Consider the following 20,101-nt stretch of genomic DNA (forward strand, 5'->3'; position numbering starts at 1 on the left):
ATTTGAGACCAAACTGTAGGACAACTGCAGGTCAAAACTCAGCCCAAAATGTAGGACATTTAAGGTCCTCCGTTTTTCTTAAATGTCCTACATTTTGGGCTGAGTTTTGTCCTGCAGTTGTCCTACAGTTTGGTCTTGAATTTGTTCCACATTTTGTCCCTGGTAATAGTGGACAATTATGGCAAACCTACTATGCCCTAAACTACCGTGCATACTCTAACCTACCAGAGCTACTCTTTCCTCAGGTGCTTTCTAACCACTGTGAGATCATCAGTTCCTCATTGTGGAACCGATTCAATTTTGGGACTTGGACAGTTTAGGGCATTCATGGTCACAAGGAGGAGTGTGTGCTTCCCAACAAAAGTTACTTAGCAGTGGAACATTCTGGTTGTGCTTCAGCACAGGTGCAAAATGCATTTGTGTGAAGGCACAGAGGACCATGTAAAGATCCAGTTAAAGATAAGCAATCAGATAATAATAATAATAATAGCCCAACCTCATGGCCACGGAAGAGGAGGGAGGCCCACAGGATATTTAATCGGGGAATGCCTGCTGGAATAGGAAGGTTTTGAGATCCGTCTTAAATTGGGCCAGGGTGGTAGATGAGCGGAGCTCAGTGGGCAGCTTATTCCAAAGGGCTGGGGCAGCCGTGGAAAATGTCCTCCGCGTGGTGGAGGCTAACCTGGCCCCAGGCACCTTCAGTAGTTGCTGCCCAGACGTTCTGAGGGTGCGAGGCGGAATGTACGGGGAGAGGCGGTCCCTTAGGTATCCTGGGCCCAAGCCATTTAGGGCTTTATAGGTAATAACCAACGCCTTATATTGAGCTCGGAAGCGAATGGGCAGCCAATGGAGGTCTTTTAGAACCGGTGTTATATGGCTGGTCCTGGGAGCGCCAGTGACCAGCCGGGCTGCCATGTTCTGCACCATTTGTAGCTTCCGAGTTTGGTATAAGGGTTGCCCCATGTAGAGTACATTGCAGAAATCCAGTCTCGAAGTTACCAGAGCATGTACAACAGTTTCTAGGTCCCTCTGGGCCAGGTATGGGCGCAGCTGGCGAATCAGCCGAAGCTGATAACAGGTGCTCTTGACCGTCGCATTCACCTGAGCAGTCAGGTGTAGCGACGAGTCAAGAAGCACCCCCAGACTGCGCACGGAGTCCTTCACAGGGAGCGTGACCCCGTTCAGGACAGGTGGAACCACCGCCATTCCTGGACCAGGAGAACCTATCACTAGTACATCTTCTTACAATATAGATCATCTTACAATATGAAGAGATGTTGGAGTGGGGCATTTTGAGAGTTGCTGATCTTGATAAACCCTGCTAAAATTGTATTGCATCTCATATTTTACCAAACAAGGCACATTTCTACATAGACAATGTATTTTGAGCTTTTTTGAGCCAAAATGCTTTCAGTAAAACATTTCTTGTATGCAAAGGAGCCCAAGTTTCCAGGACTGGAAATTATACCACTTCTGAAGAGTGCATACACATCATGGGTTCTTGAACTTCAATGAGATCACTTTGTTATGTAATATCTTGAAACATACTCTTAACTTCAGTATTGAAAGACTGAGAAGAAATGTTGATGCAACTATTGCTAGCTCTTTAATGAGTGCAATCTCAGCATATATATCTCTGAGCAATTAAAAACTACCACTTCTTTCCAGCACAATATTACTTTACTTGTTGCACTAGTAACGGCCTGAGGAGAAAAAAAATAGATGTGGTGGTGTGATGTAGGACAGCAGCAACTCATTTTAACATTCCTTTATCTTATTTAGTCCTCAGTCAGGAAGATTTAGGTATAAGCATTCTTTTGGTTCACATTAGATTTCCCTTGTATTTCTTCCCTGCACCCTTTGTTAGACTGTGTCCCTGTGAACTGTTTTCAATCACAGGCAAAAAGAAAATAAATCCTGATGCATATCCTTTTCAGATGCAAAGATGAAATTCCAAATGGAAAATAGTGTCTGTTATTTTGTACACAGGAGTCTTTTTCCACTGAATAATCCCATATCCAAACATTGGGATAGAATCTGTTTTTTTCACTTTTCTAGGATCTCCTGCGACGTGACATCTTGTATTATAAGAGTCGAATCAACATGGACCACATGGAGATTCTGGATGTGGAAGATGGGAAGGATAAGGACTTCAATATCACTGTTAAAAATGCATTCAAATTGTACTGTAGGGACACAGAAGAAGTCCACTTATTCTGCGCCAAAAAGCCAGAACAGAAACAGCGCTGGCTGAAGGCATTTGAAAATGAAAGGAAGCAGGTTCAGCTTGACCAGGAAACTGGTATGGAACTACCCACAGGGTTCTTACTGGAGATTGTGCAAAGCTGTTATGCAGACAGAACCTCTTCCTCTGAAGTTTCTCTGTCACTCCACTTTATCCACTTTCAAAATGCTCCCATTTCATTCTTGATGTAGCAAATAAAATAATGCATAGGTTCACAGATGTATATCTTAGATATCTGTTCTTATCAATACACTGGTCTAATAAGGCTGGTATAATAAGGCCAGCTGTGCAAGAGTTTGTCTGAAGCTCAGTAGTAACTCCCTCTACAGTAGGACATCTACATTCACTGATTAGGGGCACAGGACCCCTGCGAAAGTGGGAAAACTGCAAATAAACCCCCCCACACTATTTTTTCAACCCAAGAAATCACATTTCTAGGAATCTAGGTTTTCAGCACAACTCTGTGGTCAACATCTGCCAAGGGTTGACCAGAGAATCATGCTGGAGGACCTACAAATGTCTAGAGTAGTGTTTTTTCTTGGAATCTCTAGATCTTCCAGTGCAACTCTATGGTCAACTTCCCCCCAAATTCTCTGGATGATCTAGAGAACATATTAATCAAACCCGTGAATAATCAAATCCGCAAATGTGGAGAGCCAACTGCATTTCCTTCTCCCATGGTAGCTCCATAAATTTCAATGCTGCCCCATTCCTGGAACTGTCTTCCATACTGCTACCTCCTTCATGTCCTTTCGAAAAGTCCAGAAGCTTTTCTTGCGCAACTCTTAGCCTTACCATTGTAAGAACCTCCAAAGGGGATGCTACCTTCCTGCTGTAGTGAAAGCAACCTAGAATTCTTTGGCATTTTAACATTCGTTATAGTCCCACTTCATGAGATGCATGCTTATCCAGAATGTCATGTGTAGGGTGTGTGTGCATGCACAGGCATGCATGTATGTATATATGCATACACAAACACATGTGCGTGAGCATGCACATGCACAAATGCACGCACACGCACACACTATATATATATATATATATATATATATATATATCTCCAAAATGTACTGACAGTGACAATTACATTCTTGACACTGGTCATTCACAGAAACAAACAAACAAACAAACTTCATTTATATACCGCTTCAGTTTACAACTGTTGGTTATCCTAGGTAAGGTTTACAACTGTTGGTTATCCTAGGTAAGGTAGGTGAGCTATATTCTGCAAAAGTTTGTGCTCTAATGACTTTGGGCCCAAACGGACAGGCTAAAATAAAGCTGCTTCGGGTCACTTTGGAGGTATGCTGTTTAAATGACACACACATCTTAAGAGGCCAGAAGCTGCACCAAAACTGTTCTAGTCCTTAAAACTGGAGTGTGGCTTTGGCGCAGCTTCTGACCTCTTAGGATGTATGCAGCATTTAAACAGTTTACCTCCAAAGTGACTTGAAACAGCTTTATTTTGGCCTGTCTGTTTGGGCCCTTTGGCATTTTGTAAGGAGCCTTAGGACTTTATTGTTCCAGCCTCACCTTTATTATTATCTGCATTCCTACCTGTAGCTTTCATGTTTGTTAATGCTTGACCCTTACCCTACACCAGCCTTTCCAGTCAGATGTAGACTGTAAATCCCTCGGGCAGGACTGCATGAGCTATATGTTCTGATTAATAACTTTACTACTGAGGGAGCAAAGCAACATCAACTTGGAATAGAAGACTTCCAAGGAGACACACGATACAGACCTAGGCTGCTTCCACCAACAGGATCAGCCAGGTTGATTGTGGATAATACTGCCTGTTCAGGCTTGAGTTCCAAATTGAATTACTATAGGCTTCTCCAAGACAGTTCCAAAACTGTAGTCACACTTGAGCAGCAATCCTGTGTATGCATGCATATTTATTTAGAAGTATGTTGCATGAAAAAAGGAACAATTTCAGAGCTTGGAGAAGTCCTCCTTTTTGGACTTTAACTCTCAGGAATATCCCAGTGTGCATGACCAGTGAACATGCTGGGAATTGTAGCTCAAAAAACTAATTTGTGCAAGCTCAGATAATTTCCAAAAGTATGTCTAGAATTACACTGTTGGCATAATTATTGTAATTATTGTAGCATGTATCAGGTTTTTCAAGTTGATTTTCCTGAGATTTCTAGGTTACTGTGTATGCCTGTTGTTGTTGTCATTTATACAGCTCTATCACTGTATATGGGTTTTACAAGTAAAAGACCAACCAAAAAACCCTAGTTCCCTGCCCTCATACTTACAATTTAATTAAGAAATTACACTAAAGGAAAAAGGGATGGCAGATACTGACTTTTCTTCTCTCTATCCACAACTGGGGCGATGGTATTTGAGATGGAGGGAAGACCATTCAGTTGCTTTTGGGCCTAGGCATGATGGAACTGTGCCTTTTCCTGATGTACCATGCAAAAGCATAATTGCATTAATGAGTTTTGTTTCATCTTCAAGGTTTTTCCATTACTGAGGTACAGAAGAAACAAGCCATGCTTAATGCCAGCAAACAGAACCAGAGTGGAAAACCAAAAGGCAAGTTTGAATAGTTTTCTTTGATATCTCTCTCATTTCCTTTCCCTGCCCTCATATCCTAGCACAACAACATGAACATAACAATACTTAACATAAACAGGTCTTACATAACCTGAATACTTAACATGAACAGGCCACAAACTATTTCTATAGTTAGCTGCAGCAGGGCTCCTGCTGCTAGAGGTGAAGGAACATCCATTCTTAGCTCTGATAATCTTTGTAGAATAATTTGGCTCTGCTTTGTGGCTTACAGGTATTTACAGTGGGTCCTTGGTAACTACTGAGGATTCCTTCCAGGAGTCCCTGTGGATACCAAAATCTGTGAGTCCTCAAGTCCCATTATATACTATGGCATAGTAGTGTCCCTTATATAAATCAATTTGGTTTTTGGATTGTGTGTGTGTGTGTGTGTGTGATATTTTCAAGCTGTGGGTGGTTCAATCCACAGATGCAGACTCTGTGGATACAAAGGGCTTGTAGTATAAAAAAATGCAATCCCACACGTAGAAGTATACTGTATATCAGTATAGGTTTCCTGACTGTAAAAGGCTTTTGGACACTAAGAGGAAACATAGTTGGCCTTTCCAGGCTCAATCCCAATTATTGTTTCACAAATGCTCATGAACATCGTAACTGTGTCTCTGCAAAGGGCAACGGCCAACCACCAACCACCAGCACTATTGTGCAGTAACCAGGGCCCATGTTGGATGTCAGGTTAACCATTTATCCATGCACTTCAGTGGCAAGCACTATTCCTAATCCTCTGAGGCTCTGTGATGCACAGCAATCACAGAATGATTGGTGTTTTCTTGAAGTTTAGCAAATATCTGCAGCACATTGCAACAGATGTTAATCTGGTTTCTGTAGAAATAGAATGCTATCATTTATAAACTAAGATGAGACATATTTAATCAGTCTGAAATTTATGAATTAAAACCCATTTTAAAGGACGGCATGTTTTGTTAAGTATGTATGTTTCTCTCCCCATGTTTGCAAACAATCTCATTTTTCAATTAGTCTGTTCAGGGCTACACCTTGTGAGAAGCACTATGGTAAAGACTCCATTCTCCATATTCAAAATTGGAGGCTTTAATTCATACAAATTTAGGTTGTCATGCCATGCCATGCCATGCCATGCCATGCCAGGCAGGTCTGTATTGTAAAAACTATGCTTTTTCTAGTACTGTAATTGTATAATCTGATCTGGAAAAGGTTGTTTTCTGGCATGCCAGTATCTTTCTGTTTTACAAGGCATGCCATTATAGAGCTTTCAGAATGAAATGAATAGATTGAGTTCTAATAAAATGTGTTGGCAAGATCCACTTCAAGACTATTCAGACCCAAAATACTGTCTCTGCTGTCTCCCATTCCATCCAAGTCTATTTTATAAGGTAGCCAATAGTAATCTGTTGATATTATTGTATAACCTAGATGTATTGGAGCAGAAAAAGAAGAATTTCCTACTTGACTAGTCCAAAGGTCCTTTGAGATGATCATCTGGCTTCCCATGGTGGGCAGTGATTTGCTTCAGGAAAGCCTACAAGCAGGGCATATAGATAACAGATTATAGATAACAGATTGTACCATTAAACATCAGGCAGCAGATTTTGCAAAGTGTAACAAATTGTTATTTATTGTGCTATTAGTGATGGGAGGAGGGTCATGTGGGATTTTCTTCCACAGGTACCAAAATAACCTGACTGGCTTTGGGAATTATATATGTTGATTTGAGTGGAGAGCAGAGGCATGGCTAAAGCAACAAAATATCTTGGGCCCATTCTTTCCATAGTTGCTCCCAAGCCATCAGTATTGAGGGAGGGAATGTCACTGACATTGCAGTTCCAGGCAGCCGTCATTGTTAATAAATACTGATAGAGTCAACCTCAGTAAACCTGACCATCTAAGCCAGTGACCAACACCTCATGCCAATATGCTCTCACTAGCACCATCACAAAAGAAAACACACACCCATGAATGACTTGTGTATGTAGAAATTATACTGAATATGACTTGAGATTAGAGATCCTCATTCATCTGTTCTTCTGTGCCCTACAAAATATTATGAAATATGGTAGAAGACGGGTATAATGGCTCCTTTAAAACTTTCAGGAGTGGCTGATGTGTGAATAGGATGGTAAATCTGCTTCAGTTTTTACTCTGAATTGTAAAGGAGATATCCATGGTGCTGAGCCTTATAATCAAAGTAGATTTAGCTACTTGGATAGGCCCTTTAAAGTTCAAATTAAAACCCAGAGTGAATTCTGTGACATCATTAGTTCTTGAAAAGACAAGGTAGAACCCTTCCAAAGAAAGAAAGCCTTTTTAAGTATCGATTACAGCAGCTGATACAGGCTAAATACATCCAAGTGGCATCAAAGTAAGATTTTGTCCTCTTATTTTATCCACAGTGGTCACCAGGACGTACTATGATTTTTTGATGCGTCAAAAGCATCCCACATTACCTACCAATCTTCCCCAGCAGCAAGTCTTCATGTTGGCAGAGCCCAAACGCAAGCCTTCCAACTTCTGGCAGAACATCAGCAGGCTGGCACCCTTTCGAAAATAAGGGGAAGCAATCCAATCTTGTGCCTGAAATATCTTCTGAGAAAGCACTTTATGCATCAAATCCTGCAAAACTAAGCACTGGCTCCCTCTCCTGTCTTTCAGAGGGATAGCATTTTCCCTCTCCTTACTCCTTTTGGCCAGACTGAAAGAGTTGAAAAGTATTATGACATTGTCACATGTGCGTTTCTATGTATGTGAAAGTGATCTGAACCTGCATCCAGCTCACTGAGTACCCAAGAGAAATCCAGAGAGTTAGAAGTCTCTACCCACCCCTTTTATTTTTCTTGAACTTCTTCATTTTATTGCTTTCCTTTTGGACTGCTCCCCCAACCCGGAATGTGATTCCCAGTCAGTTCCAATAAGGCTGCTAGACCAAGAAGGCAAGTGGATGTGGCAATTGCTTGGCCTTTGCTCTGAGCAGCTGTTTAGTGTTGCTGCTGTTAGACTTTTGTCTGGAGCAATGGACTCCTATTCCTCACCCTTTTTCACAGAAATCCTGAAACCAACTGAGTGTTCACAAAGAGGCACCTTTCAACCTACTTTAGCTAAAAGAAAACTACTGAGAAGGAACAAGAAAATAACTGACAAAACTGAAGCATGACTAACAACCAAGACTGTTGCAATTTACCCGAGTTGTTGTACATCGTGGGGGAGGGGGAAATGTGCCTAAATTCACTTTGAATTATTATTTTCTTTCTTTCTAGCAACACTTTGCCATAATTCCAGGCCAATGAATTTTTTGTCAATGTTTTTTAAATGTTTATTTATGGTAAAAGTGCAGATAACTGTATTTTGTAAGAGTTTGTAATCTGTCTTGTCAGATGTTAACTTGATGCCTGTTTTGTCTATTTTTTTTCCACTAAAGAAAAAAGATCCACGTTTGTAAGCCTATATTCCTAAAGATAAAGAGCTGTAGATAAGTTAAAATATGAGTTTCAGATTTACCAGGCACTTACAAGCAAATCAGTATTACCTGGAAACTATGTTGCCCATGCAGTAGTCTTCAGGGGAGATGGAGGTTGCTTTCTTGAAGACAGGGAAACAAAGTCCCAAATTTGTAAAAGTGGGTGTGCTTAAGACACTGACACTTGAAAACTGAGGGCAAAAATACTCATATAATCCTTGATTGGGAAAGAAAGATTGCCTTATACTAGTGAGATACTTGGAAGCCATAACTAACTGAAATGGACTTAATCCCACTATTTTGGGATTTCCTGGTACTGTGAAGTTAAAAGGAAAAACTCAATTTAAAAACTCAATGAGACGACTGCAGGAGAGTAAGCTCTCTGCAGTCTGATGCAGAGATGCAGTGTCTGACCACAGCTGCTCAATCTACAGTCACGCAAATCCAGAAGCATGTACAGATTCATTCTTGCACTATATCTTTCCCCCCAGTGAGGAGGGGGGACAACATTTAATTTCATAAAGAAACTTGTAAAAGTGACTTCCACTCAGTGTGTCTGTGTGTATGTTACAAAAAAAACCTAACACAATACATTATTGGTACACCAACCAGCATCTGGTTACTCTAAGAGGGCAGTCTGGGCTATGAGCAAGACTGAATTACATGTCCGGCCTTCCTTCCTTCTCAGGGCCAGGGAACCCGTGGCCCTCCAGATATCCTTGACTTCTATTTCACAGTGACTCTAGCAAATGGTGAAACATGATGGTACTAGTAGTCAGCAACAATGTAGGTAGCCAAAGAGCTCCCTACCCCCAAACCTAAAGGCTGGTCAGATGCATACGTATTATAGTACTGGGTGACCATTTGTACATATGAATCAGCTACTGGGAGCGGGGAGGGGGACTCTTTTCAATGTTGTCTTATTGTTTTGGATGTAGTAGGCTGACAGTAGAATTGAAAGCAGACTTGCTTATGAAAAGGGTTCTTCTACCTCCTGCCACTTTTGAAAAACTGGTAATGATGGTTGCTGGATCCTTGGAAACTATGGGGTGTAGCACAGTGAGAGGGCAAAGAACTGGACAATGAAGTCAGGACAAATCAGAAACCTTCCCCTAAATCTTTTCTTCATACAACACTCAAGAGGATCCAACCCAACATTTTTCATTTACCCCATCAGCTGCAAGTCTTCTAAGTGCTAAGATGTCAAGTGATTGACATGCACATATTATGTAAGTCTCTTGGCATCAAAGACATTAGGAAGACATTATGCAATTTCTTTACTATTATCAGATCTGGAAGAACTGTTCTCATCAAGCCAAAACTCAAGCACAGAGCCTCTCTTTGTTAGTAGTTAGTTGACCAAGGTGCAACATTCCTAAGACACAAGTCTCTTGGGGAGGGGAAGATGAGGTTATCATGTCACATTTGCTACCATTATGACTTGTTACAATTCTGAAGATATTCTTTACTGCAGCTACTCTTACATTTGCATCAGAAAGTTCTTCTGCCCCTTAGTATTCAAAAACATAGGTGAAGTAATAAATCCGCCATTTGGAGGAATTAGTATAGCAAGACCAGATTGCTGTACAGTCAAGCCTCATGGTTTATCTTTAAATAAAAAGCTGTGTGACACATCACATCTGGGTGCTAACACTGCCAATGTATTTCTACAGCCCCAGGCACTAATGGTATGAACTGTGCAGTTCAATTCAGTTATCAGTGATCACTGAACTATGTTCATGGATGGGTGGTTTGAAATACAATGTCAACACAGAAAAGATGAAACACAATAGCAAGATATCATCATTATACTGTGGCACTAAGCTTTCCTTGATAACAAGTGAGAATTATGCAGTTAGCCAAAGGATGCTGTCAGTGTTCAAATACTGTGCCCTCTCGTGGTTTTTTTGCGAGTACAGTTTAGTCAAAACAAGGGCAGGATCTAAAACAGGAAAAGGGTATATGATAAAAGCTGGTACTGAATGAAGTCAGGACATCAACAAATGAATGGTCAGAATCTAAAATAATGCTAGACAGATGTGAAAAAGGTAATTGGTAGTGCCTGAAAGGGGTACAGCATGGTTTTCAGACACATCACATCCCAGTTATCCAGAACATGCCCACTAGCATACCAAAATACACTGTTGTTCCTTTATGTATCACAGGAAGGTTTTTTTTTTATCAGGGTCCTTCTGCCATGGGTGAAAGCGCTTAATATGACTCTTGAATATGGAAGGATAACCTCTCCCTGCATGGGTGAACCCAGCCAGGATGGTTTGTTGAACGGGTGCAGCATTTTAATAGAGCCACAGTCACGGGGAAAGGCCAATATGCATTTAACTATGTATCCAGCCTATTGTATTGTCTTTGGGCAAGTTCAACGGCTGCTAAGTACATTAGGCAAATACTGAATTTACGAAACACCTTATTCAGCATTCCTTGCACCCCTGAAGGAAGGGGGGAAGAAGTGATCAATGCTGAATAGGGATTGTAGTCAGTGTAGAGCAAGACAGAAATTGAGATTACCAAACAAATTAGTACATCACATAGATTTTTGTACAATATTCTCACAGGCATTTTTAAAGGCAAACAGAATGCCACAATATGGACACTCAGCAATACATTTAACATATGCTATACTACAGTCAATACAGTGTATATGTACCCCTCTCTTAAGTGGGTTCAAGCATTAAATGCCAATTATTAAAATGGATCCTACAGAGAATATTGGCAAGAACACATGGGCAGGCAGCAATACTTCTGAGTGTGCATATTGTGGCATTCTGCTTGCCTTTAAAAATATCTGCAAGAATATTGTACAAAAATCTATGTGATGTACTAATTTGTTTGGCAATCTCAATTTCTATCTTGCAGTACACTGACTACAATCCCAATGCAGCGTTGCTCACTTCTCTCCCCTTCCTTCAGGGGTGCAAGGAATGCTGAATAAGGTGTTTTGCAAATTCCTCATGCTATCACGAAGTATTCATACAGAAACACACTGTTCTGGAATAGACAGGAGTATGCATTCACACTACAAGTCATATTTTCAAGCATAAGCAGACACACATAATAGTTCAAGAAGTATTTGTTGCTTTTGCTTTAGCCCATGCCACAGCACAGGACTCTTTAAACAGTCATGACTTTTTTTCTGAATTAGTAGCAAATATCTGTAGTTTTGTTTTATAAAGTTGTATTTTAAACAAATCAGTGGAATAAACCAGTGTTTCCATGTCTAAAGCTTGAATGCTGAATATGAATGCCTAATACTGTACTACTTAACACCCAAAGAATGACTCTACTTGCCTGCTGTTTCATATTTCTTTTGTTTTCTTATATGCTTCAGTTTCCTTGCTCCCACAACTGAAGAGCAAATTTGCTACTTTGCTGCTGTATAGGACCTTTCACATATAAAGGGAAACACTGTGTTTTGGGTTTGTACACATCCACAATTTTCCATTATATGAACATCAGCGTGGAAGCTTCTTGCTGCTGATCTTTGAGATGTATCATCTGACATTGCCTAGCAAAGGCTGAAACTTGTAGTATATAGACAAAAGATTCAAAAGACAATTCCTGTTTTAACCCCCCTCCTTCCACAAGATAACTAGTAATTGCATTGATGCACTGTGGTTATGAACTGAAATCCATGGTAGTATATTATGAATAGTTATGATTGGCCCAACTGACCAACAGGTACAAATGATTTCCAGCTGTATTTAAGCTGGCTGAACAAAGCCAGAAGCAGTAAAAATGATCTTGAGTGTGTTAACTGTTAACAAAATAAGACTGAAAATCCACAATAAGCAACACAGTCAATCTTTATTGAAAACTGAAGTATTAATACATAACAATTCCTGTTACATAAACGTGCTTTTAAGAATTTTAACTCTGAGCTTGTCTACTCATTGGATTGCATAAAAATAAAAATGGATTTTACACAATTGGCTCAGAATGGAATTGCCACTCCTATGTGTTGATGCAAAAGTTCAATGCAGATGGGATGCTTTAAACTTGTTCTGGAAGACAACACTGACCTAAACTTGGGGAAAAGTACCAATACAACTGCTTCAAGACAGTCTTTAAAAAAAAGTTATAAAAAAAGGAAACCTGTGCCTATTTCATAACAAACACTATTACTGGGGCCTCTTGCACCTCTGTCGCATGCACTCCCCCTTTTCACCCCACAAGGGCAGCCAATAATAGCACTACAATAAAATCCCACTAACAAATCCATTCTACTAAAAACAAGTCTGTACAGCAGCAAGCTACATGAAGCTTCCCCAGTTTGCTTGCTAAGTGCTCAAAAGTCACATCAGATTGGAAAAAGTCACACAGATACTGGTGTCAGGTAATTGGAGGTCAACTATTCAGAATATTTCGATTATGTTATCTCCTGATGCTGGAATATTCAAATATCTTCATGTCACACAATATAAGTCTGGCATTTTAATATCCCCTAAGCAGCCAGTAAAATGCCTTCACTATCTTGAAAAGACAGTTCAAGAGCTGAGAGAGTTTAGACACAATTAATTCAAAAAACGTGCTTATTTCTTATATCGCTCCAGTTCTAATGAAAACCTGCAGCTGAACCAAGAGCTTCTTCACTGGTGTTTCAGTGCACACACGGTGCTCCCTTGCCTGCATGAAGTCCCACCTTCTCTTCAAACAAAAGTGAGTGTTTTACACATTGGAAAGGAACCTCTGCAAAGAACTGCCCCCTCTATTTGAGTCAACAGGGAAGGCAGTTTACAAGGAAGCTTCAAGTGCACATGAAAAAAGGCCACAAAGCAAGCTCTGCATTTGAGGTTTAGTGCTTTACATAAAAAGATTAAAATTTTGCTTAATACTGGGACAGTCTCCATTCTCTTGACACATGCTAATAAAATTATCCAACAGAGAATGTTATGTGCATGTCACAATTATCAGGAAGTTACTGATTACCAGTGATTTTTTTCTCCTAGGTGCACCTATGTAATATTGGGTATTAGTCTAATAATGTCATCCATAATGAATGGATGTGAAATTTTCAGCTATGCCTAGGATAGAAGTGTCATCTAAGATCCCTTGCATTTTAGGAGATTATCACACGGGAATAAGAAATGGGAGAGAAACGGAATGCTCCCATCATTATTGTGTAATTGCATGAAGAATATCACATGATGTCGCACTCAACCCATACTTATCCCATTAATAACCTGTAATCATTCTGTAATAAGCTATTCACGGGAGTTTACCATTAATAAGATATTACAGGATGATTACAGGTTATTAACGCGATAAATATGGGATGAATGCGCTGTCACATGATAATCTTCATGAAATTGTGCAATAATGATGGGAGCATTCCATTTTTCTCCCATTTCTTAACCCCATGTGATAATGTCCTTAATTACAACAAAATGAAACTAGTCTCGTAAGACCATTTTCAAGCAACACGTTCATCAGAAAGACATAGGAACTACCTAAGAACAGGAAAAAGATCTGTTTAATCAGTTTGGCATTCACTGAAAATGCCTCTGAAGATTAGCTGACCTGGAATATCCCTATACAAAGATTTTACCATAAACCTTAATCTAGATAGATTAGAAATTTTGTATTCTTAAAGTGAATGTTCAGATTCAGTAATTCAGCTGAACTGAATTTCCCACCACCTCATATTAACTCCACAACAGCATCAAGACACTTTACATGGCTTCTTATAAACTTGCCAGAGTACTTGTATTTTTGTACTTCAATATCAAAGTTTTAGTTACACATTTTTAGACAGGATTAGTAATGGAGACATAGTTTCCTGTCAGCTGGTTAATGCTAAATACCCCTGACTACACCTATCAGATTTTTGGGCAAATAACATTTCCATAGAATGTGACTATTTTGCTAGTGTTTTAAAGAGACACCCAGAATACTGTGTTATCTACTTTGGCAATGTCTCATAAATGATACCTTCAACATTATTAAAAAACATAACATGTAAAATCAAGCCCAGATCTTCTGTCTTCTGTTATTGCTGTAATTTTTTAAAATTCAATTCTAAGCATATTTTTGAGGCTGCATTCATTTGAAAGCAGCTTGATTTGAGCCTTGTCTATACTGCATTAGCTCCTTTTAAAGCTTTCTAGGGAGTTTCACTGCAGCCGCATATTAAGATCTTGAGGTTTTACCACACCCACCCACATAAACCCTCCCTCATAGGAATTCTAAACAGGGAAAAGACTGACAGCTGAAGAAGGAATTTCATAACACCCCTCTGCTGCCAATAACCCAGTTGAAGTACAAATTTTCAGTTTCATAGTCATGCTTTTTATTATTTGCAACAATATACCAAGCTATATACATCCTCTCTTCACTGTGCTTTTGGTTACTTCCTGACTGACTCCTACTGAAGGCATGGAAAATGCCCTCTCCCTCCCACTCACTCACAGATTAGAATTTATGGAAGGTGCAGTAACTTTTGCAAGAAATACTATTCCTCCCTTGCAGACGAATCTCATAACACAACTTAGAAAAAAGTGCTCAGGTGAGATCATCTAAAGGTTGTTATTATCACTGTGTCCAAAAGAGGAGGAAGAAGTATTTAGAAATCTGAAGCTCAAGGAGAATAAATTATAACTTGTCCTTACCATTCACAAAGTGCTGCATTAGCTGAAAAATCCAGGGCACTGAAGTTAAAGAGACTGGAGGCAGCAGTGCTGTCATTTGTTTTCAACATGTTTCCAAAACAGCCATGTTTCAAAGCTCACAACTTTTATGTGTAGCAAGAAATCATGTACTTTAAAAACTTGCTACACTGGACATCTGTCCAATACTGAGGGATCTCTACTCTGTGGAGCACTCTGCAAACCAGAATTACAAACAAGATTTCACAAATAGAATAACTAAGCAGACTCATCCAAAGCAGAAAAGATTCAAATGGTAAGCAGTAGGAACTGTTTTGTCCTTTGTATGTAGAACAATCTAGGTTTCAATAAGTGTTCAAGATTAAAACTTTTATTTTTATTGTGCTAAAGGCATCTCGATCAAGGGGGTATTTAGAATGATACTCTATAACAAACCTTAAGTAAAAAATACCTTAAAATAAAAAAATAATAATATGAAGACTGACTATTGTAAAAAAACCAAAAAGTTATCAAGCTCTGATCTCTACTGGGATTTGAGATGCCAAAGCCACATGCCTCAGGAAAACATGCGGATGGCAGCAATATAAGCAGCATATTGTTACACCAAAGTAGCTGCAAATTCTGTTTTTAAAACCTGACTATCCAAAATGTAAAACAGAGGCATGTTCAGTCTCACAACTTAAGGGAAAAAAAAAAGATTGTGAATACTCTACCAAGACTGTAAGTTAACATACAAATATCAATTTTTAAGAGGGAACATTTTATAACCATTTGCTGCACAATTTATTGCAGGCAGGAAGTATTGGGGAAAATAATGTCTCATTATTGTTTTCCTAACGGATGCCAATTGAAGAAAGCCCTTGATTGCTTTTAGCACTGACACTAAAACTTTAAAAAGCCATAATAATTTTGGTACGCAAACTGATTCTGACACTAGCTCTATATCCCCAGAGCACTGACTAAGGTACTTCAACAGAAACTGAAAGCTGTAAACAAGGAGTTCAGATGTGATTTGCTGCAACAGAATACTGTCTCTCTCTTCTTAATTCTCTTGTTTTCCACATGCAACTGAGGCGGTAAATAGCATAGAGCAAAGATGGTGCAAAACCACTATTACTAATTAACCACTCTGTTACTTGATCACTTTCTAATTTACTCCTACTTGTTTTTTCTTTTGGAAAACATTTAAATCCCAATGACTCCTACTATCTGTTGTTCATAATCTATGTGGCAAGGAAAACAAGCCATTAAAATGTTTAAATGGTTTGTTTCCCTTTAATATATCAAATGTGGAAACTTTCCTTAGAACATGCTACTGAATTCCTTTCTATTGATTCTGAAATATTGACACTAGCACACTGTACAAAAAGCAAGCTGGTCTGAACTGCAATTTTGTTGGCTGATCGGAATTAATACATCTGCAGCAGATGGAGGGGAGCTGAAATGAAAAGGAAATTTGATACTATTGGCAGTGTGGACATTTGCTATGGACACATCAATCATCTAAAACTGATTTTTCTAGCAGGCAGACCATTATATAGATATATTCCAATGAAATAAGAATGCCTGGATGATTTAGACAGCAAGGCGTATTATTTACTCCCGCTGATAACCACACATTTCCTGCAAAATTTCATTCTTATCCTTAAGAATGTCCATGTAACACGGAATCCAAAACAATGGAAAAGGTATGTATGGTAAACTGATGCTCTGTAAGGTATTTCTTTAGAACTACAAAGTCATTTTCCAGTCACTGATCTAGGAAAGGAAAACAGCACTTAACTGGGCCCCCTTTAACTGGTGCCTTCACCAACCTTAAAAGGTTAGAGCATTTACTAATATATCTATGAGGGGGAAAAAAAAATCACAGTCACAATTCTACCCCTTAAGACCCTGCATACATTACAACAGTGCATTAGTGATACTAATTGTAAAATACTTTTCGGCTCCTTTGGATTTTGCATATGACAGTTTTTGCATCAGTCACAGCATGTAGATGAGCAAGCTTTGTGAGTTTTAGACATGCATTCAACTAGATATGATCAATAAATTTATACTCCCTTTAATCATTATAATTAGCTAAAATTGCAAGACGGTCCACAAAACAGGATTTGCTTTAAGACTAACTGCTGGAGTTCCAAGATGTAAGATATGCAGCACTGGAAATCTTCAGTGATCTGGAATTAGTGTTTAGCAAAGGGATGCGAGCATTCAGAAGAAACAAGTCCTGGTTGGAGGCATGAGGGCTTCAGCACCAACTTTTAAACCTCAGTTACTTGATTGCATATCTCCCATCTTCAAACCTGCATTCAAAGGAAGGCAAGAAGGCATCACAATTATCTCTCAGTCTAGTTTAATACATCAAGATCTATCCCTCATTTTAAAAACGGGTTCCATTCAGATGCAACATACTGGCTTGCAATCCTGTTGGTTAGTCTCAACTAAATCCATTCAATCTATTCTTGAAGAATGAGTCAATATATAGGTAGATTCAATTGATGTAATGGGTTAACTCTAGTCAAGACTAACAACAGAATTTAGGTCACTGTGTTTATCTCCACACACAAGCATGCCATATTGCAGACTCATCAAGAACAGCTTTTCAGTTGCCATTCCACAGCAAGCATGGCTCTGTTCTTCTGTATGTCTCTGTAATCCTAAACTGGAGTTCATCTTCAAAACTTACCCAAACCATAATAGGAAGCTCAGAGAACCCATGATTCAACCAAACTTCACAAATGGCTAAAATGATGTGTGTTAATAGTGCAAGGATGAACCCATCAATTTGGGGGTGGGGTGTTTCATTCATTCTCAATTTCCCCAATATAAAGTGACATTTTTATCACTGGAAATAACTATTGCCTGACTGCATCTACCAAGTCTATCCAGGTGCATGACAGATACCAACATTAAGCTTTAGCAGTCTGACGACAAAGACAGGCTTGTTTGGAGAAATGCGATCCAACAATATGCATGCATATCACCCATGCCTTTTCAGTTTAGTTGAAGAAGAACAAAGAAGAGAATTGTGGTTGTCAAGTATAGCAGGTAGTCCCTGCAGCCTTGAATGACACGTGAGGCTGCTCCCTTAAAAAGCAACAGCTCTTAGACAACACAAGAAGCTCAGTGAAGTGTGGTCATAGAGCTGTAGATCAACCCAAACACCCTTCAATGGATTGCCTTTTTTCACAGGGGAGGGGCTTGCCAGCCTATGGTAGAAGCCTCTAGAAATCTTCAGATTCCATATTGATTGCAAGTACTCCTAGAACATTTCACATAGAAAAAAACTGATTCCAAACCAGAAGTGGCTTTCACCACCACTCCCTCTCTCTCTGTATTCCATTAGCTTTCTAGAGCCAGAATATGGGACCCATTCAAGTTGCTCATTCCTTGTTAGCCAATCTCCAGTTTTCAATTTCTGATAAACCACTGAAAGTGTGGTAAGAAGCTCAGTTCACATTTATTATCTAGATACACATTGATGTATTATTCAGATTCACAGAAGCTTTGTTTGGGACAGATACTGCCTTTAATAGCTACTCTGCCAGGAAAAAGATGGAAGAGTAAAAACTTGTTAATACTTCTGTACTCATTATGAACTCTATATACCACTGACCACAATATCTTTTTGGAATGCCTTGCTAGTAGAGGGACTAAGGGCACCACTTTATGGTAGCTCTGCATCTTCCTTCAGAAGAGGGTGCTATTGCCCTTGTTGCCTACTATGGTGCTGAAGGACTCTCACATCCCATATTATTTAATATTTATATGGAACTACTGCCTGAGGACACCCTAGGATTTGGAATGAGGAATTATCAGTATACCATTTCTCTTTCTCATATTGTCCTAACTGATGGTCTGAATTTATGCCTGAACTGAATGATGGAAAGTGTGAATAAATGAAGGCTTTATCTGTACAAAATAGAGATGTTAATGATTAGTATAAATATCCTTAGACGTTGTCAACCATCTCATTGCCGAGCAGAGATTGTTTATTTCACACTCTATGTTCAAGAGGACACTTAGCCCTAGACTACTTTAGCTTTCTAGGTTCTGTATGTTGATGCCATAATCTTTCATATATTCGCTTCAAGTGGCTTTATCAGATCACTGCACCTTTTCCCATTTTACTGACACATTTTCATTTTTTTATTAAATAAATTTTATTATTAAAACAGTTGTGTATTGTACATAAATAAGTTTACAATCTCATTGTAATCTCATTGTAAACTCATTGTTTACAATCTCATTGTAAACTCATTTTTTTGAGGACTTGGTAAGCCCCCTTTTCCTGTTTACCAATGTCATGACTTGCACAGTCTCACATTGTTACAAGTCTACTGCCCTTCACACTGGTGTACATTTATCTCTTTAGATCAGATACTATTTGTATACCATACCTTCTTGGTTTTGGAATTTGCCTACTATCCTATAACCACTTGCAATTGTCAGCTTCTTCTGCTTTCATGTCATCTACCTGCTGTATAGCTTTTGGCATAAATCCCCATTGCCAACAAACCTGTGTCCTCTGCTGTCTATGTCAGAGGTCTTCCCTTGACCTTAGTTTTACACTTGCCATTCCATTTATGAGCTACTTAGTTAATTGCTAAACAGTATATTAATTTAAATGCTATAGCTACAGCTATTGCTCTTTGTCCTGGTACTGTCGGGTGCTATCTTCCAGTTATTCCTTTCTCACTCATCTACAAAGTAGAGAGACCATTACCTAGAAAATATCTTTGTCATCAATATTTACCAACAGTCTGTGCAACATACGGGTTAGCAGGCAAGACTATTTCTCTGCCACTGTGCATGCTTCTTTACCTGCACTGTCAGCTGTTTCCACTACATTTTGGTATTGGATTTTGGGCTTGACTCATGTAGAGTTGTCATATGAGCGAGACTGCTCATTATTATATCCACATGCCCTTGGGCTCAGATTCACATGTGGTGATTCTATTTGGGAACAATATGCCTTTCTTATGTGACATGGCACTTCCTCCTCCATCGACCAAAGCTTGTCACCCATTTGTGTGTATTCACAGAGACCACGAAGGAGGAGGACAGGTTGCTTACCTGTATGTAACTGTAGTTCTTTGAGTGGTTATCTGTGAATTCACACAAATCCCACCCATCCTCCCCTCATCATGCCCTGCATCTCCTTCAATCCTGGGCTGCTGCTTTGGCATCCATGGAACTGAGGGTTTAAGGTGGGAAGTC

The 20,101-nt window shown here is 39.3% G+C and overlaps 2 protein-coding genes across 4 annotated transcripts in view; one reads left to right on the forward strand and one right to left on the reverse strand.

Annotated features, from left to right (window-relative positions):
* The window catches only part of ARHGEF4 (Rho guanine nucleotide exchange factor 4), a 242,020-nt gene extending 233,863 nt beyond the window's left edge, over positions 1–8,157 (forward strand). For all 3 annotated transcript variants that reach the window (XM_042457315.1, XM_042457316.1, XM_042457317.1), the window contains 3 exons: positions 2,059–2,302; positions 4,715–4,792; positions 7,201–8,157. In XM_042457315.1, coding sequence (XP_042313249.1) covers positions 2,059–2,302; positions 4,715–4,792; positions 7,201–7,358 — 480 coding nt within the window. In that variant the 3' untranslated portion in view covers positions 7,359–8,157. The remainder of the gene's footprint in view (positions 1–2,058; positions 2,303–4,714; positions 4,793–7,200) is intronic.
* A 3,907-nt stretch (positions 8,158–12,064) lies between these two features.
* Positions 12,065–20,101, reverse strand: part of FAM168B (family with sequence similarity 168 member B) — a 29,694-nt gene continuing 21,657 nt past the window's right edge. The window contains exon 7 of the mRNA XM_042457322.1: positions 12,065–17,184. The gene's annotated coding sequence lies outside the window, so the exon portion shown is untranslated. The remainder of the gene's footprint in view (positions 17,185–20,101) is intronic.

Source organism: Sceloporus undulatus, chromosome 3, assembly GCF_019175285.1.
Source record: "Sceloporus undulatus isolate JIND9_A2432 ecotype Alabama chromosome 3, SceUnd_v1.1, whole genome shotgun sequence".
Taxonomy (NCBI): Eukaryota; Metazoa; Chordata; class Lepidosauria; order Squamata; family Phrynosomatidae; genus Sceloporus; species Sceloporus undulatus.